The sequence below is a fragment of the Harpia harpyja genome, chromosome 15, assembly GCF_026419915.1.
Source record: "Harpia harpyja isolate bHarHar1 chromosome 15, bHarHar1 primary haplotype, whole genome shotgun sequence".
Classification (NCBI taxonomy): domain Eukaryota; kingdom Metazoa; phylum Chordata; class Aves; order Accipitriformes; family Accipitridae; genus Harpia; species Harpia harpyja.
This window is the reverse complement of record NC_068954.1, coordinates 11,067,871-11,090,472: the sequence shown is the minus strand read 5'-3', so window position 1 is coordinate 11,090,472 and position 22,602 is coordinate 11,067,871. Positions and strand designations below refer to the sequence as shown.

The 22,602-nt window shown below is 45.8% G+C and overlaps 1 protein-coding gene and 2 long non-coding RNA genes across 7 annotated transcripts in view; 2 read left to right on the top strand and 1 right to left on the bottom strand.

Moving 5' to 3' along the window:
- Positions 1–7,225, bottom strand: part of LOC128151887 (protein LYRIC-like) — a 28,742-nt gene extending 21,517 nt beyond the window's left edge. The window contains exon 1 of one of the 5 annotated variants that reach the window (XM_052809642.1): positions 6,704–7,225. In XM_052809642.1, coding sequence (XP_052665602.1) covers positions 6,704–7,063 — 360 coding nt within the window. In that variant the 5' untranslated portion in view covers positions 7,064–7,225. Of the gene's footprint in view, positions 1–4,399; positions 4,495–6,703 lie in introns of those variants that run through there. The other 4 variants (XM_052809644.1, XM_052809640.1, XM_052809641.1 and 1 more) reach the window with 4 other exon arrangements.
- A 2,590-nt stretch (positions 7,226–9,815) lies between these two features.
- LOC128152081 (uncharacterized) lies at positions 9,816–17,494 on the top strand. Its single transcript, XR_008238539.1, has 4 exons — positions 9,816–10,953; positions 11,108–11,222; positions 12,302–16,437; positions 17,347–17,494. It is a non-coding gene; the product is annotated as an uncharacterized LOC128152081 (long non-coding RNA).
- A 6-nt stretch (positions 17,495–17,500) lies between these two features.
- The window catches only part of LOC128152080 (uncharacterized), a 39,397-nt gene continuing 34,295 nt past the window's right edge, over positions 17,501–22,602 (top strand). The window contains exon 1 of the long non-coding RNA XR_008238538.1: positions 17,501–21,232. This is a non-coding gene — a long non-coding RNA (uncharacterized LOC128152080). The remainder of the gene's footprint in view (positions 21,233–22,602) is intronic.

The following is a 22,602-nucleotide window of genomic DNA, read 5'->3' as shown; positions in this document are numbered from 1 at the left end:
AAATATTTGTTGCTTCTCCACCATCCTTCAGGAATAGAAGCAACTCCCTTCCTTTCATCACCAAGTATTTTTACCGAGTTCAGCTTCTTTTCAGTGGAAAGGTATTATTCTAGCCTGACCTTTTGTATTAAATCCTGCCTTTATCCAGCCCCTTTTCAGGCAGTAAGCCGGCTGTATGGCTCAGGAACCCCACCCTACCCTATTCTTCCCTTTCGAAGCCCTTAGGATACAGGATTAGTCATGCCTCTTTATCATGCCGTTTGGCCATTCTGAAAAGGCAAAAGGAATTTTCATGATTTTATTGCACTTAATCTAATGGACTCATTAAAGAGAAATTAATTTTGTCAGGGTAATTTTTTTCTTAATGACAAATGTAGTTTTGTACAGGGAGAACACGTCTAAATCCACCGCATTAAGTGACTGTATAAAGTCATCAGTGCAATTCCAAATACATTAAATATATGCTGAGAAACAGAATCAGGACTTTTAGTGGAATCAGACTTAGCATATTAATTTCTACTCACATTCTGTGGAACAATAGAAAGATTATTTTTAGTTCATGGCCATTTGGTTGGTGACCCAGTGGAACAGGATTTCCCCCCCACCCCCTGCCTTTTTTTCCTTCTTATGTAACCTAAGGTTATATTTCTGATGATTGCTCTGAAACCTTTATTCTCTTGAGCTAGCATTTAATTTATTTTACGCTGTTAATATTATTCTACATAAAGTCACAAAGAAAGAAGGCAAAGTAAGTGATAGGTCTTCATATGTTAAAAAACACTGGGTTTAATCATTAATATATACACCATGTATTCAAAGCCATAAAACTGTACCCCTAGACACTTACCTTTATGCATTTCGATAGTTTCGTAAGAAAATCATTTTTACAAAACTAAACACCTTTGTAAGCGTCTATCAGATAAGGAAGACTGCTTTCAAATCTCAGTGCCACCAACTGGTTACAGGATTAATTAAAAGTTTTGTGAACATTAGCTTCAGGTTCACTAACTGCCCTTCATCCCACTTGGGGAAGGTGCTTAAAATTGCCTTCCTTAAGAAGGCATGCAAAGGTTTCCCCAGTAGAGGGATACTAGGACAAAATAAACTCAGCGTATGAAACCCAAGGGGAGCTATTATATGCTTCACACATTGGAAATCAGGGAATTCATTTAAGAACATGAATAAAGATTCAGAAAATTGTTTTCAGCTAACACTTTCAGAAAACTCGAATTATGTGGGTTGGACACTGGAAATGAAAGGAAGCAAAAACTACCCCATTCTGGCAGGGGGTCTGTGAATGCAAAACCATTTCCAGATTTAAGAAATACTTCAATTAAATTGTTTCCTAGTACTCATTCCCAGTGCAAAACCCAGTATTTTTTCACCTTATGTTACACCACAAGATAAATGTGGTGGACTTAGGCCAAAAGGCTACACTGGTACAGCAAAAGCAACACCAGCATGTACTAAATTAAAAAAAAAAAAAAAAAGGCAGGAGGGAGGAAAGAAGAAAAGGACTTTCTAACTGGGGCACTAAATAACCTCCCTGAAACACGCTGTGTTACTACTGAACAAGATATCACTGCACTCTTCAGCTTTCTCAGTAGACCTTCAACAAGGTGAAAACTGAGCAGGAAGTCTTCATCTCTCTCAGCATCCTCTGGAAGATCTGGTCTTCGCTTCCTACACTACATGCTATGAGTCGGATATTTGCAATACCACTTGCAGTCCACTGCTTGCTCTCTGAAGATGGGTTCTTCCCTCCTGCACACAGAAGCACAGGCTCAGCCAGTGGGTAAGCAAACCAGAGCGCTGCTGTGGCCGGCCAACAGCTTGTATTGCTCCATCAGCAGACAATGAGCAACTGGCGTGACAAACGCGTTGGGAAATAAAGCAGCACACTGAGTTTCATTCGTTCTGAATCAGATTTTCATAAATGGAAGCAGACATGCTGGCCAGTCAGGCTTTGCCACATGGTCCTGTGCCGATGATGGACTTCAGCCTGGGAGACTTACTTCCTAAACCAATAGGAACCAGGTGAATGGGAAAGGACAAGCCTGCATTTGTCAGAGGAGAAAGGACGGGGTTTAGGCAGAGCAGGACTCCACCAGAGAGACAGGAAGGCACCAGCTTCAAAGAAAATTACTCATTCAGTCCTAACAGCTAGAGAAACGATAACACAATGGCAGTTTCCGCTAAGGTGACAATGGGAAGCCACAAAAACATAATATGTTTGTTAGCAAAGCAAACAGGCTCTTCACGCGTGGCAGAAAAACATGAAGGCACTTCTTTGGGCCATGCCAGCTCGCGACACTACACACCATACCTGCAAAGGAGAGGGAAAAAAGAGCAGGATCTTGGTTTGTGATCAATATTGTAGAAGTTAATCACCTTATTATTAATAGCTACTATTGAGATGTGTTAATACAAAGTTTTCCCTGACAAAATCACTTCAGACAAATGTGTTCCCAGTAAGAAAGAAGAGTCTGTTGGAAGGGAAAATCACATGGGAAACACATGCAATGAACAGACAGAGTTATATGGGAAATACGCACAGGGAATATGTGAAAGTTTTCCCTTCGCTTAAGGCGCCCAGCAGAGGAAAGAAAGAGGCGGTGTTCCCATCAAGTGGATGCTCCAAGAACCTTGGGAAAATGATCTGAGCCACCAGCACAGAAAACCTGTTCCTCTGCACATATTTGCAGGGCTGAAGTTGCCCATAGGAACCCCTTGAGCACTAACAGGTAACAAATACAGGCTGATGACAAGTAGCAGGAGCCAGAACTGCAGCTGCAGCCATTCATATCTGAAGGCAATTCCAAGAGAAAAATTAGAGAAGCAGCCCTAAGATGCTGCTGCCTGCATTATATATCGTCCCGCTGGCCAGCCTTCCCAGGATACGCGAGAGGCCATATACAGCAGCCATAAATACGGGGAGCTGACAGGTACCTGCCTCAGCTCAGCTGCTCTTACCTTCTGACAAGATGTCTGGGGAAAGACAGAAGAGTTTCCCCAGCATGAGCGGATTAAAACCACTGTTGCAAGGAGGGATGAAGAAATCAGTTTCCGCGGATTTGCTATTCTAATTAATTAGAGCAGCATTACAACAAGGGATCAAGGCTCCATTTTGTGGAGGCAATTACCAAAGTCCAACACCTTTCCAGGATACTTACGAACTCAATTCTCATCCAAGACAGCTGTATGAAAATAATTGTGCAGCCCTGTTGCATTGGCATGAAGAGTATCGTGTAACCTGAAAAGGTAGGAGAAAAGGTCTATCTGCATACCTCTGGAGCTGAGGGGACTGATCTTTAGTTCTGGTGCTGTTAAGCCACCCCTGCAAGAGGCAAAAAGTATCTCCAGTTCATAAAGACACTTCTGAAAAGTGGAAAGCTTTCTTTTGGGATGTATCAGATAATACGTATTTTTATAACTTGCCTAAGGAAGATGGTATCACTGCATTTGTGCAAAAAGCGCTTCTTTTGAACTGACCAGTCTGCAGAACAACCCAAAACCTCTGAATAAACGCAAACCCCAAAACTCAACAGCAATCTTGTTCAGATCAGTTGGCTTCCAACAAGTCTTGTTAGCAATTTCCTAGAAGACTCTTTATTAGGGAAAAGGCTATCCTGAAAACGAATAAACACCCTCCAGCATAATTTCTAGAGATTTTTTTGTGTGTGACAACAGCCAGAATATAGCTTGTTATGTGTGATGCATAATGAGATTACATTCAAGATGTGCTTGTATGATTGTGTTGAGGCCATGCATCCATTTGAACAAAGTTTGTTCAACAGACTTAATTTCACATGGGCTGTGACAGCAATTCAGACTGGGTGTTACAGTGCCCAGCCTGCTCTGAGACTAGAAATCACTCCATCCTGTTACTCCGCTACACGCAAAATTAACAAGTGGTGAGACGAAAGGCTTGAAAGCTGACCGCCAGCAGCACCGGCATTGGGAGAGACTAACATAGTCGTGCACCGTTGCATTTGAGTGACTTGGAGCTGGGAAGGATTTGGATGGAGGTGGCTGGGAGGGCTGGGTTGTGGCTGGGAGCTGCAGCCCGGGAAGGAGCCCCACAGAGAGCTGAGGCCACGCTGCACCCTCCCGCCAAGGCACCCGGGGCAGGCGCTGGCTGCCTGTTCTGCGGGGGATAGGGACACGCAGAGGAAAGGAGATCAGTCCGACATCAGAGGAACTGCAGCCCTGTAAGAGCAGATCCCCCGGGAAGGCAGTCTCACAGCCCACCCAGGGGGCAGCGGCTGGGAATCACTGACGAACACACATTTCCAAACTGAAAAAATAATTAACCACCTAGTTTCTTTTAATTAAGATCTTGACTTATCCACCACTCCAGGATACGCAGATGTTTGGCTGCTGGGATGTATCAACACACCTGAGCACTGGAGGCGATTCGTCTCTTGGCTTCACACCTCAGCAGGCAGCAGAGAGGGGCTCCCATCCTGTAATACCTGCGCACCCCAGCTTATGGCCTTGGCCATGTCTATGGACGGAAGACTTTGTTATTAATAATATCTCTCAGGCTGCCTCGGTAGAGATTTTCATATGCAAATTTGGGCATATTAAAGGTGTTCTGCTGTTCTGGCATCCTTGCATCAGCTAAGTGCCGAAGCAGCATGCAGCGTTTTACACTTACGTAAGGAGATAAAGTTTTTGCCTCAAGGATACGATGTTCCAAAGACAGAGATAACATGATGGGAAATGACAAGGAGCAGTGGAGAAGGGGGGTAGGGAAAAGAAAGCAAAAGAGACAAATAGAGAGGAGAAAGGGCAGGGTACTGTCATGTGCCTGAGTTTTTCATTTCAGCATGTAAGACGTTTTCCCTTGGTTATCCTTCTTTAGGATCTTTTAAGTTATTTTTCTTGATCAGCCTCTTCTCATCCTCCACCTCCTTAGGACCATGTTGTGCCTCCTCTGCACTTACAGAATAACCAGTGGGTCTCATATAGAGGATGATGCTACTCTGTGTAAATGCGACTGCTAAAGTCCGGCCCATAAAGAGTAGGAATCGCTCAGTGCAGCAAAAGATGAGATTAATGATAGAAACCGCAGATGACTGTAAACAAATTTATCCCTTCAGTTTATCTCTTTCTCCTCTTCTTTGGTTTGTTATTCAGGCCTGTGAGGTACAGCATCTCTGACCAGAAAATATCTATTCGAATCAATGTCTTCAGCTTGAACTAATAACCCCGCCACCATTACAGCACCGGGTCTGCCTCTGACAACAATGTGGGTGTCTACCCCTTTCTGTCCTGCACTGCCTCCAATAATTGGTGTCTCTGCAAAATTTTAATTCATTCTGCAGCCAAGTCATCTAGTATCGATGATTATAAAGCTATAATAAAATTGTTACTGAAATCCCTCTTCATCCCTTGACACAGGCAGTTCTGTTTGGATTGCTTTTTGATTTGACTGTTCTTTACTAATTCTGGGATACCTACGTTGTCGGGCCACGATTCTGCTCTCACTGATGAAAGACAAAATACACTAAAATGGAATAGCCTATTAAAATGTAACTACAATACAACTAAAAGTTAAAACTTCCATGACAGAATAATAAACCCGTGAAAACTAGTGTTACGATGGAAAGCCTGACACATTTGTGCTCATGAAGAACAAAATCACCTATTTTATAGCCCACCTAAAAACCCCCTGCAAATTAATTTTGTCTTTCTCAGAACTGAGACCTAGGAGATACTAGTAACAGACAAAAATGTTCAGAAATGCTTGATGTATTAATTTTAAGTACATACTTACTTATGTTCAGTATGTTCTCCTGAGAGCTTTACTTCCCATATTGCAATACCTTGGTCAAATTGTTTTCTGTAATTAATGCTGAGATTTTCTGCTACAGACAGCTTACAGCAAGTCACAGTGACACAATCATGACAATGTCATATGGAAACTTGATCGCAGTGCATCACGTCAAACTCACAACACATACTCAACAAGGTGCTCGCAGCTACAAGCACATATTAATGCGATAATAGTATTAGTAGCTGACATACATATTAGTAGCTCACAGCTACTAGCACATATTAATGCAATAATAACGAAGCTTCGATTCAGAGTAAATACACATTATTAGCACATTGTATTAATGCCATAGCAGAGATACTATACTCGCGTCGTCCTTCTTAATATGATGGACATTAACTGGAGTTTTCTTAATTCCCTGCAAACAGGATCAAGCCCATACAGAGTTACAGTGTTAGACGAAGCGGCAGAAGAAAGGCCAATACCAGCAATCCCAGGCCAGGTGCTCTAGCATCCTGCTGCCTTGCACTGTAATCTTGCTGCCACCACAGGGCTCAGAGAGGAATGCTGAGCCCCCTAACCCCTAAACCACCCAAAGAGGTTTGGGGCGCTGCATCTCTAGGCAAGACAGGCTGCCGAGGTGTGCGAGATGGGAGGGGAGGGGATGGGACGGGATGGGATGAGATGATAAGATGAGATGAGATGGGATAGGATGGGGTGGGGTGGGGTGGGATGGGGTGGGATGGCTGTAGCCCGGCGGGGCTGGGAGCAGAGGGTGCACCCCGGGCTGCCCGGCGGGGCTGCAGAAAGCAAGACAGGCAGGAGGAAAAGATGCTGGGGAGGAGAGAGGGAAGGATGCTGGTCCCGGGGAGACCCCCGTGCCGGGGGCGGGCAGCGAGCCGCCCCCCCCGCCGCCCTTACCTGCGCCGTGCGCCTTTGTTCCTCCGGCTGCCGCGCCGGCAGCGCCGCGGCCGCCCGGCCGCCGGCCCCCGCGGGGCCATCCTCCTCCTCCTCCTCCCCCTCCTCCTCCTCCTCTTCCTCCTCCTCTTCCTCCTCCTCCTCCTCCTCCGCCTCCTCCCGCGCCTTCCCGGCGGCGCGGCGGCGGCGGCGGCGGGCCCCTTGCTCGGCCCGGCCTCGCCGCAGCCCCCGCAGGACCAGCAGCGCGGCCGCCCCCAGCACCAGCGCCGGCCAGAGCAGGGCCAGCAGCCGCCCCGGCAGCCCCGCGGCCGCCGGCACCAGCTCCCCCGCGCCCAGCGCCAGCCGCACCGCCGGACCCAGCATGGCCGCCCCCGGGGCCGCCGCCGCCGCCGCCGCTCCCCCCCCCGCCGGGGAGAGGCGGGCTGGGGGCGGGGGGGGGATGCTCCGCGCCGCTCCGCGCCGCCGCGCACGGAAAGTTGTTGCCGGCGCCGCGCTGGCTGCCGCAGCCGGGAGCGGGCAGCAGTGCGGCTGCGGAGCCGGGCCGGGCGGAGGAGCCGAGGAGGGGGGGTACGGGGGGGGGTGCGGACACGTCTGTGCTGACGGGAGTCTGGTTGCGAAGGGTTTGGCCGTGAGGGCGGGGAGGGGGGGGACGGACCCCGGGCGGCGCCGGTCGCTGCGTGGGGGGCTCTTCCGCGGGGAGGGGAGGGGGGAGGAAGGAGTTAATGCGTCGGATGGAGCTCTGCTGTGGAAGAAGGAAAGCGGTAAACGAAACGCGAACGCGATGCGGTTCAAAGCAGCGGAGCTGCGGGCGTCAGCATTGATTTGAGGGCAGGTGTTTGGTCGAGGCTCGGGAGGCACAGCGATGTTCGCGAGTGATGCGTTTGTCCAAAATTCCCCGGCCCAGGCAGAAGACTTTTTAGGAATGTACTTCTGTTCTCAGGCGCCGTTACAAATATGTCATTACCGAGCAACATCCCTGTGATGAGTCCAAGAATTGCCCGTGTAACACGGCGCATGATGTGTTCTCGTCTAGCGCTGATCCTCGGAGAAATAACAGTTTGTCACCGCTAGCAGAACGCTAAGCAGGGTGCCTCAAACCACAAACCTCTTTGCTTTGCTGGATGGAAAATTTCTCCACCCACCTGATGAATAAGGGCAGGTGATGCTCTCAGAAAGTCTTTTTTCAAAGTCTTAGAGCTTCTTTTAAAGTGACAAGTTGTATTTGATCTTGGCCACTCTAGAGGGACAACCTCTGAGAAATAAGCAGTGAATAGCAATGGAGGGAAGGAACAAGCCCCTAATTCAGAAATGCGTCTCTCAGCACGGCCGTGTCTCGCACCTGGCACAAACTGTGGGACTCACCAGGGCGTGGGGGTGTTACTACAAAGACGACAGTAAGTAAATTGTATAGCATAAAAAGTCATATTTGTAGTAAACCCAGCGCAGAGAAGGGATTGGTAAGGGAACGGTCTTTGTCTGGCCCGGCTTTATTTCACACCCGGTGGGGGCTGCTGTCTCCTGAGTGCGGATCCAAGCGCTGGAGCTCAAACCCAAACAGATACCCATGCAAGAGACAGTGATGGGGAAGGCTCGTTATCCATCCTTCCGTTGGATTGCCAACTCCTCAGGGATGAAAGATTTATTATTCCCATGTCCTGGGCCTAATTCCAACTCATCCTGAACAAGTCTAGGTTTTGAAAGCACAATGAGGTATCACAGCACTCTAGAAATTTCCGGACAAAATACAGGAAGATTGTCGATAAAATGAGGTGCTGAATGGCTTTACGGGGAGAAGCAGGTTTGGGGAGGGAGGGAGGGAGAAATGCTTAATATGCAGGAGAGTGCCGTGGGGTTATGGTGGTACTTCGCATGCTGTTGGAATGGCAAGCTTCTGTTTAAACATAGATCCCACAAATGATCTGTTTTCTGTCTGCCTGTCTCGTCCTGTCTACCTTCTAAAGTTCAGCACTGACTAATCTTGTGGTCTGAAACCTCAGAAATGTCAGTGTTTCTGTTCCTAGCCCTGATACTGATTTCTTAGGAGAATATGCCTGTCTTGTACCTATCTGGAGCCCTAAGCTGGTAACTGAGTAGTCACGTGCAAATGTCAGAGGCAGGGGGCTTCCCCTGAAGTTAAAAAATGGCGGTTATGTGATTAGTTTTATGACATTTTAATTTGATACTTCTCTCCCCCCCCGCCCCCCGTCTTGATTTCTCTGTTCGTAAAATGAAGATACATCTCTCCAGGTCTGAGCTGTTAAAAAGCATACAATCTATACCTTGGATCATAAATAAATATCACTACTTTCAGCTCATCTAAATTAGTTTGCTTTTCTTTTTCCCAGGGAAACATAAGCTGAAAGACATTTCAGGAGTCAGCATTGCTTAACTGACTATGAGATTACTGCTTTGCACCATTCCTTTCTGGTTTGTTTTTTTTTTCCCCTCTGCAAAATAAAGGCAATTACTATGGCTGGTCTGTAATGGCATTTTTTTTCAAAGATAAGCATCACCATATTAGACGTTTTTCTAGTAGTAATACAGGCTAACTTAACAGCATATCACTTACAGTATTGGTCTATGAAAATAGCACAAATTATCATGATGTCATGTTATAAGGAAAGCCTGAAACTTTATTGCAAGCCTGAGAAGATATTTTCCTATTTATGTGTGACATAAACTAGTTGCAAATGTCTGATGGGGAGTTGTTCTCCATTCAGACACAGGAGGAAAGTCCAATAATCAGGAGCTGGAACCATCTATTTGTTGCAGGTCAAAATGCAGTTACTGTACACTGACAAAACAGTGCAGTTGCTAATGCCTAATGGGCCATATTTGAACCTGACTGCTTCTGCATGCAGCATTAGTCATTCGAGGTGCTGAAATGATGAAGGTAGGCTTTGGGAGTTTTTCTGGGGAAAAATCCAGTCTTATTAATGTTTAAATGTTTCATGAAAACAGTTTGATTTTGACAAAACCAGATCACAATTGGAAAAAAAAAATATCTTTTTGGGGGCAGTTTTCACAGTAAAAGCAAACCAGAGTTTTCTAGCTGAAATTAAAGCATAAACTTTTATTTCAATTTTCTGTTGAACTGTGAAAAAATGAAATTTTCTGAAAAAGTAGGGAACAAAATAATTGTTTTAATAACATTTCACAGAAATTATAAGGTCTTGACCTGACATGTTAGCAGCAGACTTAAGGAGTCACCCACGGAAGCTAAGTACCCTACTCTGACGCTGCTGTGTTTAATCACCAGCAACAGATGTGATAGAAAAATTAGTGATTTCAAGCAAGTCAGAGATGTAAAGAGGAAGCTTTTAAACTAGCTCAGCAAAAACACCTTTCAAGGGGCAGCGAGAAGACCTTTTGGCAGTATTTAATACTCTTTAATCAGCTTCCCTTAACTGGCAGTTCAGAAAACCCTAGCTGAAACAAGGCAGACGAGTTTTGTTTCTAACAGCTGCTCAGAAAACCTTGAGCGAGGGGAGAGAACGAGCTGTGTCTTCCCTACCAGAAGCAATCGGTGCTTACTGCGTTGTTCAGAACAGACCATTCTCATAAAACTACAAGGCTTCGTCCTCCCCTCTCTGAGGCTGTGGGAATTTGGGGTAACTACATGGAAAACAATGGGGTTTTGCACCGGTTTAAGCGACACGGAGCAGCTCTCCTTTTGGTAGCTGGTTTCCGAGCCCTCGGTCGGGAGCTGTTTCTGGGGAGCACTGTGCAGACACAGGCGGGACGATGCTCGGACGCGGCCGAGATCAAAGCGCAGGTCTCCGTTTCAGGCATTCGTGGGTAATGAAACGCAGAGCGAGGACGTGTCCCCCGGGCAGCGACTCCTGCCATGGGGCCCCGCTCCCGGCTGCGACCCTCTTGCTGGGCTGTACCGAAGCTAATTGACAGGCTGAGACGATCTCACAACCCGCGGCTTATTTACAGGCTCAAAGGGGCGTTCGCACCGAATCCCGAGGTTCGTCTGCTGTTGCGCAGCAGATGAATTCTAACATATTTGTGTAATTCACAAACTTTTCCTGTTTTTTCTCCTGTCCGAAGCCCTGGTGCACTAGTGACTTTCCATGGACACACGTGAAGCTGGTGAACTACCGAGCTTGCTTAGCCTATCGATGAGGAAACTGAGGAACATGCTAGCTGCACGCTTGGCAAAAGTGTGACAATAACCAGTAATGAGAGAGGAGTGCTCCATCTGTTCAGACTATTCAGCTCCTTGACGTGGCTGCCCACGTGACCAGGTATTTGCCATTAAATAAGATGATTAATTCCTTGACAAGTTGATATCTGGCGTAGCAGTCCAGCATTTCCTTTTGGCATATGTGGCTGCTTTGAGGAATGCAGCTTTATAGATTTTTACTAATTATCTAATAGCTTTTCAATCTCTTGTTTCAGTATGTGGAACTGGTGTTAATTAGTTGCAGATCTTCGGCATACCATTCTTAACTGATTCCCCTAGTAAATATGTTTAACACTTGCCTTGGTTTCCTGTACATGATTCATTCGGTTGGTAAGTGATCCATCTTTGTTTGCTGTCAAAGTCTTTGAGTTAGAAGAGGTCTTGAATCATGTTACTTGGCTTTTCTGAATAGGAAGAAGAAATAGAGTCAAATAAGCACGCAATGGTAGTGCAGTCCAAAAAGAACCATGGCCTGGGTTTCTTTCACTAATAAAAAGTTGTGTAAGCTTCTATTTCCCTTTCATTTTCATAAAGAACATACTGGAATCATCTATTTAGCCAAAGACGTGAAATTAAAACAAAGAAACAAAAACATCTTGAAAGGAGGAAAGAAGGCACTTTCCCAGCTTATGCGTTAATTAAGACCAGTCAAAGAAAACTGCTTCAAAAGGAAGGAGGAAGCCAGCGGTAAGCACGGCTGCAACTGCTTTTAATAGGCTATAGCAATGACATGCATGGCAGACAAAGTCATAGCAGGCATTAATGCAACAATGTCGGTTCAAAGGGTACAGTGAAAAAGTTGGAGGCAAACCTGAAGCTACTGAATAGTAAAATTGTTTCACTAGCAGTTTGTCAGCAACAGCATGGGACAAAGGAACTTGTTTAGCAGAACACGATCGTCTTGAGAACTATAAACACTGCTGGTTTAAAGATAAAATCAAAGGCCTTGAGAGCAAAGCAGAAGTAGACATAAAAATATGCATAGTTGGCTTTCCTGAAGGCGAAGAGCTTTGCATCGCTGTCAAACAATTCAGAAAGAAGCTGTTAAGTGCCCCAGGTCGCTCTTGCACCCTTAGCACCCGCTCTTCCCCTGGATGAAAGCCTGTGCAGAGCTGCATGAATATACAGCACCACTGGTAGGTTTTCTGCACATCCCATCAGCAGTGGAGATCTGGGAATCTGGCAGGAGAATTTATTCCCTTCTCCTCTACAAAAAAGCTGAGTGCAACCTACAACAGACTATTATAAATATTTTATACAATAGAAAAATAGATTTGTCTATTCAGCAGCAGGAGACAGGACTGTTATTATGTTCTTTACATGCATATTTCTTCTCAGTGCTGTTCAGCCTGTGTCTCTGATCCAGCTGTCTGGGAAACCAGCTGGTAATTTTCTGTTTCTTTTGACAGGCAGTTCAAGCTCTTGCTTTAAAAACTTCCTAGGTCCCTTTATCAGAGATCGGCAGCACGTGCGCATTTTTTCAATATGATGATGATGACTACAAGGAAGTCTCCTAAAATCAAGATAAGTGTCTGTCCTTGCTTTATGCCAAACTGGCACACAACACAGTGAACACAGAGTAAATCAGTGATGACATGCAGTTTAGTGCTATCAAAAACAGCATTCAGAGAGACGCAGCTGACACACTGGAGGGAAGCAATTACCCTCAGGGAGGCTTTAGTGTCAAAAACCTACGAGTACGTATCCACTGATAAAAGGGTGGCTTATGCTACAGTGTTCAGACCACATCATATTCTCATGCGATCTAGGTATCAAAGGCCACAAAGTTTTCCCTAGATATGTTCCCATAATCTCTGTATCTGGAGAGGATCTTCCACTTTGATCTGGAGACATGAAGGTCTGACAAATGTACTGCATCCACCACATCCTTCACGGCTTCTTCTCATGTTTAGTCATCCTCCATGTGAAAAAACCTACATCTTGTTGCTAACTTAATATTATCTAGTTCCAGTTTTCCACCGCTGATTTCTGTGACTTTCTCTGACAGATAGCCTTCTCATAGCTGTTGTATTCTTCCTGAGAAAGTGCTTCGGTGTCACAAGTGTGTTACCTCTTAAACTCACTTCTGACAAATAAAAGATATTAAATCTCTTTATAGGTCTCACCAAAAGGCATTTCCACCAGATCTTGTGCTATTTTTGGAGGCTTTTATTTTGCACATCCCCTTGACATCCTTTTTTTGTGTCATCATATGGAGAAGTAATATTCGGCCTCTTGAACCTGTTCACTTGTTCCTAGCATATATATTGTGGGATCATTTTAGCTCTATTTTCCTCACCAGCGCATTAGGGGCTCCAGTGGAGCTGCCTGCTCATGTTTTTCCTGCTTCCTAGCCAGTTTACTAATTTCAATTCAAAAATATTTATTGGATTACTGGAGTAAATGGCATCTACAAACTAGCAGGACTTGTTGGTTGCCAGCAGGTGACTGCCCCGTACTTGGTTCCTTCCCCTGCAAAGGAGAAATAACATTTCTACAGCACTTAGTCTATCTTGTCAGCTCTGACTAATCTCATCACAATGTTGGGAAGAAGAAGGTTAATCTTTTTGTGATTAACAGGGAATCTGGAGCACTTACAGATAGATCTTTCTGTGGATACTGAAGAGATTTATGGTTGCTGCATAGGCTGGTAGCCTTGGTCAGTATGATAACATTAGCAGACAAAACCCTGATGCCTTAGTGTTGCTTTCAGACAGTCTGTCCCATCGTATCTGTATGGCAAGTGTGGTCAGTGGATTAAAATTTGCTTCTGCACTGTTCGCAGTATCACTTTCTGTAGTGAAGGATTATCATAAATGCATTTGATTTCTTATATTCCTGGCATACCCCCTGCAAATAAAAGTAGCTTACGGAGGCTGTATTTTAATGGTGCTCTGTAGGTACGTACCTATTTGTTCTGGCCACAGTACACATGGAGCTGGTTGCTCAGACCTGGTTTGTGTTCAGTGCTTTCCCATTGGAGGCAGAGAAATTGTGAGTCTGGCTGTAAAAGACCACAGCGAAGTACCCAGAGCTGGTCCATCACTGGAGCTCGTGTTCCAGAGGGACAGCCAGGGGAGCTGGGGTGAATCATCTCAGCATGGGGAGTCAGACCTGAGACTTATGGGGCTGCTGCCCCCCAGATGTAACCTGGTCATAGATGATTTATTGCTTTGTCTTCTCTTCCTTTAATCCCAGGTCTCCTTATACCTGAAGGAGATCATCCTTCCTGGGCCTTGCTGTTCAGACAAGTCCAAAAAATTCAGACATTGCAGATTGCCGTGGTCTTCTGGATGTGCAGAAATCAGTGCTCAGTTCATAAGTGTCCTATGAGTGAACCCTGTATGCCCAGGGAGCTTGCTGGCCTTTGCCTAAGATGAAATGCGTGACCCTGGTTCCTTCAAAGGCGATGTCACAGCAAAGGGCTGAGTCTCTTCCATGGTTGGTAGTTGCCTGGGATGCGCGTGTTAGCACAAAGGTTTGTTTTATTGAAGGCTCTGTCCTGTGAGCAGTCAGGTTGAAGGCCTGGAGTCATCACGAAGAAGCTTCTAGATCTGGCTCTGCAGAAGAAATCTCTATTAATGACTAAGCACTGAGGTTTTTGAAACTGCTGTTTTGTCTAGATCCCAGGCTTGTGTCCCTGAGTTGTGCCCCGAGGATCCAGCCAGTGTCAGAGCAACCTGCAGGATTCGGTGGGGTTGCTGCTCCTCTGCTCACCCTGCCCAAAAAAACGCAGCCTCTTGGGATGAATCCAACAATTTTTGTCTCCTTCCATAACACAGGGAGCCACGATTTCACCATAAGGCATGTGACAATGCAAGCAATGACGGCAATGATTTCCCATTTTATAATTACCATGGCAACTATATCGTAACTTAGACTGGCAACATTTACTTTCTGGGGTTGTCTCTCTTAAAACATGACATAATTTAGCATTCAAAGCTATCCCACCGCCCCGTTCCCGCACCACCCTGCCAGCCGTGCCATACGACAACGTTTTGTTGCAGCAGTGCTTTTGGAGATCCCATGCATAGAGTTACTTGTTCCTCCACGCTTCTTTCCAAATAATGCAGCATTTCAGAAGGGAGGGCTGCGTTTGGTAGGTGTTTTTCAGACGGGAGTATCTTGTAATTTTCCGAGCCTCTGTAGGAGTGCGTGTTTAAGCCAAGCTCAAGTCCTTTAGCTGTTCCCTACAGCCCAGGTTCATTTCACGTAACATTTTCCTAAATTTAGGGTATTGAGCTTAAATTCACTGTATAAGGCATCTCCTTATGAGATGAGGTGGCTCTTTTCTCAGCTATCAATAACTGTGCTGCCCACAGCTTACCGTGGCCTTTAGCTACCATGCAAAACACGCAATTCAACACATGCAAAACAGGGAACTAAAATCTGTTTACCCAGCGTGGATCAGAGGCAGTCCTATTTTTAAGCCTAGCTCGGGAATGTGGGTAGCAAAGCGTCTCGGGAGGAGGAGGTCCAGGCTGGAAATGGTGGGCAGCCACAGCAAGGCAGGACAAGCTTTCTGCCTGAGCCGTGCTGCTGCTGGGCAGAGCCATGGTGGCCTTGGGGCAGGCAGGAGAGGGGCAGGCGGCTCCATGCCCGGGTCCACCCGCTGAGGAGAAATCGGCAGCGACGGCTGGACCCCGAGGCCTCTCTCCGGGAGGAGCTCGCTTCCCATCGCGGCTCGCTCCTGCTGAAGCCCTCGCAGTCAAAAAGTCACAGCTCATTCTGCCTCCGGCTTTCAGCCCTCTTGGTTCGTTTGTAGTCCTGCCGTTGATCCAAGGCCCTCTCCGAAACCTCCTGAAGTCAGGCAAACTGGGAAAGGTCTTCAGCATCACGTAAACTCTTAACAGCTCTCCTCTAATTAGCCTCAGGTTACAGGCAGCGGAGGGGGGGAAGGCAGCTCCCATAGAAAAAGGGTTTGGAGTGGACGGCATGTCCTGTGGGAAAAGCTCAAATCCTGGAAGGAAATGCTGGCCATCATTATGTCAAGGGTCTCTGCTGACACTTCATCATGTTTCTGTTTGAAAATGAATCATTTGCTGTTACAAGCAAGTTCTGAGATGATTAAATGGAGCGGAGGACGGACAGCAATATTAGCCACATTTTCAGTCTACAAAAGGGATTTTTTTTTTTTATGTTCTTGATATTTTCCATTTTACTTCTCAACTGGAAAACATAACCTTCTGGTTTACATGCCCCCTGGGGGCCGTGTTCACCTCCCGGCTCTGCTGGGTAACTCTGGCCAAGCTATTTCAGCTCAGGAGTTAATGGCTTTGCTTTCACATCCTTCATCTGCTTGTCTCCTCAGATCAGCGTTCCTCAAACTCCACCAGCCCATGGGCTACAAGAGGCAACAAGTTTTCCAGGCAACACCACCCTTTGCTCTCCCTGTGAGCCTCAGTTTTAACTTCTGAATTTCCTGTGCCTGTGAGTAGCATCGGGGCAGGTTCCCACAAGCCGTGGGCTAGCGTGGTGATGTTTCAGTGCAGGAGCTGTTGATGGACACCTAAAGCCTTGGAGGAGCACTGGTGTTGTGCCAGCTGTGAGTATTAATGATGCTTATTGATCTGGGAGTTCTTCATGCTGTAGAGAGAAAAACAAGCCTTAAAAACTGCCTAAATCCTGAAGCAGACGTGATGTAAGGCATATGTCTCTCAGTATTTCTAACCAGCCTGTTTAAACAGTTTCTTGCATGGTGTGCTGGCCTTTTTGCCATTTGATGCCTAGGCATATACCTCCCCCTCATTATACAGTCTAGATGCCAAAGATGCCAGGTCCTACAACTCTCAGTAGCAAAATCCTATTAACTAACTGCTAACATAATTCTGTGTCTAAAATGTAAGACATTTCCTTTCCTAATAGTGTCAGTAGATAACATGCTAGTGATGTGAGGCAGTCAGATGTAATTATAACAGGAACCAGGAGTGGGATTAAAAAGTTCCAGGTCAGTTGTGTCTCTTGAATTATGACTTTGTCCCCCTGGGGAGCTCATTCGTATACCAACTACCTGATTTCCTGAGCTGCCATAGACAGGTATGGAGCACAGCGTGCCTGTTCTGCAGTGACTGCCAGGAAGGTGCCCCTTGTTGAAATTTTTAAATTGAAAATACATTTGGGATGACTTCCCTCACCAGTCCTCCCTGGTGGACCTTTGAGCTCAGAAATGCTCCTGCAGAGGATGTGGGTTAACCTTGTGAGGAATCTTACTACCCAAATGCACAGACGTTTTCAGTTTTCCCAAAATGGTATTGCTTTCATGTTGTCAGATAAGAGATACTTGTGGTTAAGAGTGTAATGCAGTTTCAATAATAAATATCTCTATTGTTCGGTCTAGTTTTCAAAAGCTCTGTGATCCCAGTAGCAAATAAAAAACGGGAACTAAAGTATAATATAAGGCAGTGGTCGGCGTTCATTCCTTGTTCTTGATCTTCTCATGCTCATGCACAAGCAGCCCCTCTGAGATGCTGATCTACAAATGATGAGAGTCTTCAACAAGCTCCAAGAACAGAAACTAGTACTTTATTTCAATTTTCAGCAGCTAATTTTCAGACTCATTTATCACACTGCTGACCAAACCACCACTGCTGAGTTAGCACTTGGGGGAGGGCACCAATCTAAGCCCCAGCTAAGGTAATACTCACCTGAGCAGAGCGTTTATTCCAAAACCGATTGATTCAGAAAACTGACGGCATTTTGAACTTGGTTAGCACTTTTTTACTGGGAATTCAACATGCCCTGACGGTCCAATCCTGCTGTGTGCTGGCTGTGTCGAAGCCCTGATAAAAATGCTACTTCCCAGTGGAGGACATTCAGTTCATATCTCAGCCACATGATTCATCGCCACGTTAAAGCTGTCACAGCTTGCTCCAAATGCACAAATGTGGGGCCTATGCAGGAGGGTGAAATGCTGTCCTGAAATACTGCACTGGTACTCCTTACCGTACAACTGTATCAGCTCTGCACAATATACACCCTAATTCACTCTGCCTCCCAACGGGACCAATTAGATTATTTGCAGTACCATGGTGATGTGCCTGTGCTGTTTCCAGATCAAGAAATGCCTTGTTTGGTACTAGTGAGGAGGTCTGCACTGGACTGCCCAAAGAAGTACTCTGTGCTATGGGAAGCCACCAGCAGACAGTACTGCATGTGCCTTAAGGACTGGGCATGTGATGCATTCGATACATGGTCCTGTGTGAATGCACAAATGAGGGGTCAGGACATCACAGGCTGTTAAGATGCCATTGCAAGAGTCTGGAAGTAACTCTTTGCAAGATCAGACCTTGAAAGCAGAGCATCGCCTGCAACCCCCGACCTCTTGCCCAGCAGACCCCAAATAACAGCCCTAAGTCAGATGAAAGTTTTGGAGCCCTGAGCGCAGGACCGCTGTGTGAGACCTAAGAGAGTCCATCTGTGTGATTAGAAACACAGCCGGAACAACTGTGTTACTAACCCATGTACCAAGACAGCTTCCAGACAAAAGCAGGCAGGGCTAATGCAATCCAGTGGGCCATATTTTCCTCACCTCGGGAAAACACTTCTGTGAGCAAGTGAATTTCTTGAGTCTCAGAGATGGCAGTAGCCCCATCATGAGGATCAGGCAGGGGCAGTGACAGACTAAGCTATGGGACATCCTAAGAAGTATCTTGGTTTTAAACCACTTTTTGAGACCCAGCATCCCCATGTTGCTGAGGGATGCTCCCCACTGCCCTTGAGAAGCTGTGGTGCCCTTTGCTCCTCATTTTGTGGGGCCAGCCTCCAACATATCTCTTCCATTCCCGCTCAGTTCACCTGGAGCTACAGCCTGACTCAACAGCAATTGCAGTGGTACCTAGAGCTAGCAAATATGCTGGGAAGCTGAAATCGCCCATTCCTTAGTTGTCTGTGCACCTTATCTGCTCATGGAACTGAAGACCAAAAAGGAGGTTCAATTTTCCATTAAAATTTAATATTGCAGAATATAGCCCTGCATCCTGTGTGCGTCATACCACCTTTGATAAAATTACTTCTGAGCAACAGGGACAGAGGGAGGCCCTTACGTGTCCGTGCCAGAGCAGAGCCCTTCAAAACAGTGGAGTGAACGGTCTTGGGAAGGCTGAAGCCTCTGAGGGGGATGGCAGGAGGAGTCACCCTACATCTGTCCCTCACATGGGAGCAAAATCACAGTCGTGCGCGGGCAGACGGCGGGAGCTGGCGGTTGCAGACTGTGCACACCCAGGGAAATTTGCAATTCCAACAGCAGATGGCACAGTCCTAAAACTAAACTCAGCCTGCGAGGCAGCCACGGGGAAACATTGCCTGGGCTGCGAATGTGAAAGCTCCTGCAAGAGGATCCTGTGGAGTCAGTCTACTGATTTGTCAGCATAAGCAAACTGCCTTGAAAATAGTGTATTTTCTCTTCAGGAGAAACCATTTATAAAAGAAACTGCATATATGAGACAATCTGGTAGTGGTGAGTTTAGTTTAAGACTCTCAAGTACAGCTGACAGCTTAAATGTAATTATAAGGTTTTTGGCATCCATGCCTCATAAAGCACTCTTTTAATTATCCTTGTATGATCTAGAAACAATTCATAGTGGCCACAGATACAAAGAAATTCTATTTACTGGATGGAAAGTGAAACTCCACAACAATTTAATTGAACAGTAATGTCTTAAATTTGCTTTCGTGCGGACATAATTCTTTTGTGTTTCTTAGCCATCATCCAGAATCTTACAGAATTAGGCATAAAAATCGTGTTCTGTTACATTTGGAATTTTATGAACTAAGTGAGATTTGAGTATATCAAACCCAAAGCCCCCAGCCCTGTACATATGAGAAAAGCAGTGCAGCAGACTTGGCACTTTGGTTCCATTAGCATCAACAAGATTGTTGGGCAAATACACTTATTTTGGCACTTTTTTTACAAACTTGCAGAACAAAACCTAGAGATCTTCCCTCAATAGGCAGTATGGTAAGCCTGGATGTATAATCCAGGACAACCATTTCATGATGTTTGAGGAATTAAGAAACTAATCCATCCTTTTGATGCACTAAGGAATTGCTAGAGGAATTGTCTAGTGGTTAGATCAGGAAACTGTGAGTCAAGGCATCTGTTCCCCCCTTTGTCAGTGAATCATTTCCTCTTCTTCAAGTCCCACAAAACACCCAGACAGAATCTGTCCCCAAGTAAAATAAACTGTCTACCAGATTCAGTCCTCATGTAGCTCCCAGGCTACTGCTTGTGGTAGAAGCTCTATCGTGTGTTAGAATCTGAAAGCTTTAAACATCAAAAGAGAAAGATGTGTTGTGGTCCTGTATGTGAATTTTCCCTCTGCAGATTTCACAGAGCCCAGAGCTCTGTTATCAGCTGCCCTGTGATAGCACATAGAATCTTGACCACATAGCATGGTCCTCATTTTGGTAGATGTCATAGAAGTGCAGAGAAAAAGACTTTTCCAATGCTAAGAAGCATGTAATTTATATTAGTAACATTTAAGGACTGGACTATCCACCTTGCTTAAGGATCTGGTGACTTTCTTGCAGTTAGGAAGAGGCTGCTGTATTCAGAGAGCGATTCAATCCACAAATTTTCAATCTTTTCCTTGGGATAGGATGAATTGTTTTCTGGAGCTGTCTGTCTCCACTGTTTATAGAAGGAAATGTCAAGCGATTTTACTCCTAACTTACTGCCTCAGTTCAGTGCTTGAATGGCCATCCTTGACTCCTGCTGTAGGCGTCAGACCACATTAAGCACCAATTCCTTAAGTTTAACAAAAGTGTATTTGCCGCTGTGTTGTTCTTTCAACAGCACCAGTTGCTGCTGCTGGTTTTGCAGTTGCCACACATTCCCTGACCCCCCCACCACTGCACACTGAGGACTGCTGCGGCTCTTCTGTTCAGTGGTGTCTGCTCAGGAACCAGCACCTTCCCGGAGGCAGTCAGCGGTGGGCAAACAGAGAAACAGCGCGATGCTTTACTGCCCAACACGCTAATCGGTCATCCTCTTCCACTGCTAATCAAGCAAACAAAAATATGTGCTCTCAGAGATAACAAGGATTAAAGGGTTTACAGTTATTTCCCACAGGGATTCCAGGCATTCCCATATTTGCAGTAATTCCCAGAAGTTTACATCCCAGTTGCCTACACAAGGAGAGCAGTGGTCTTCAACGATCAGAGAAACACGAGTTCTGAGCCAAATAACCCTGCAGAAATGTCTTGAATGCTTGGGATTCCTCCTCCAGAAATATCTGTCTGACACAAGAGGAGGTTAATCTCACCTATCTGCAGCTTTCTAAAAGGCTGGTGAGCAGGAACCCTCGGTAACCAATGGAGGCAGAGGAGCAATTTCAGGCAATGTAAGTATGAAGGAAATAATGCCTTAAACAAGGGAATCACAATGGTCTATTCTTTTCTTCTGCTGTTTGTCTTAATTAAAACTGTAACTTTCTCACAAGAAAATAATTTTCAGTTTCATTTATCTATAAAAATTCGGTTTGCGTTTGCCTGATACCTTCCAATTGGTATGTTTTTTTCTACTTATCTGTCATCAGAGGTTGTTGTGGTTCAGGTACATGAATGTAGGTACCTGGATTGTAGATGTTTACAGCTATTTTAAGCTCTGCTTGCAAACACTCCTACTGAATGGTATTTCTCACTCTAAGGTAGAGTAGGCCTAATGATCAGCACTCCAGAAATGCTGATTTCTCCCCATTAATGAGGAGAGCCTGGGGTCACTAGCTCTGGTGTAGATATCCGCACTGCAAACATCTAAAATTAGGTGGGATAAATCTCATTCAACAAGCTTGATACTTTAAGCCCCTGTTCAGCAAAGCACTTACTGACAGTATAAAATGAAGCCTGAGCTTAAATGCTTTCCTGAACTGAAGCCTCAGTTACTTAAGGAATGAGAAGATAGTCGTGGGGTTTCATAGCAGTTAGACTTGCACGAGGCTTACGTTGGATTTCCACCACGCAGTCCTACATACTGTTCTATTCTCCTACAGAAAACACTTCTCTTCCTTCAATTTCCTCTTCCAAACACATTTATTTCTGACTCCTCCCGGCGCTCACTATCCCCGGCTGAGTCACACACGCGGCGTAACCCAAAACTGGGGCAGGCGAGCAAGAGGCACCGCAGGCTGCTGGCATTTGCAGCTCTTCGCCACTGGTTCTTATCCTTTTCTTTTTGCTTCAGTGCTTAGCATTCAGTTCCCCACCGTTCAGATGAAAACTTTGCTCGAGAGTGGCAAGACTGCACAAATATGCGGTGGTGGGATGAGTGAACCTCGTGTAATTTGGGGCTTGGTTTGTCAACTTCTGGGGGTAGGTGGCCGAGGCTGAAAGCCCAGCCCCATCGCGTGTGTTTGCACGAGCAAACTCCACACTCGCAGGGCATGGGTCCAAGCACAGGCACCGGTACCCACGTCATGGTGTTGGCCTGGGCCACCGTGCCGTCCCGCGTGGCATCTGGGCACATCCAGCCCCAAAACGCCCTCTGCATCCTGTCACCTCCTCTGGGCTACCAGGAGAACCTGGCTATGGGAGGAAACCTTGAAGTTATGCTAATTATTTTTTATAGTCATCTTGCACCTTTGAGGCAGAGACCTAATCATCACTTTTATGCAGAAAGAAGTTACTACAGTCATCTCCTGAGCTTGGCCAAAGCTTTTGGGTGCAAATAATAAATAATGGTACTGATTTATTATTGTCGTGCTCATGCTGTGAA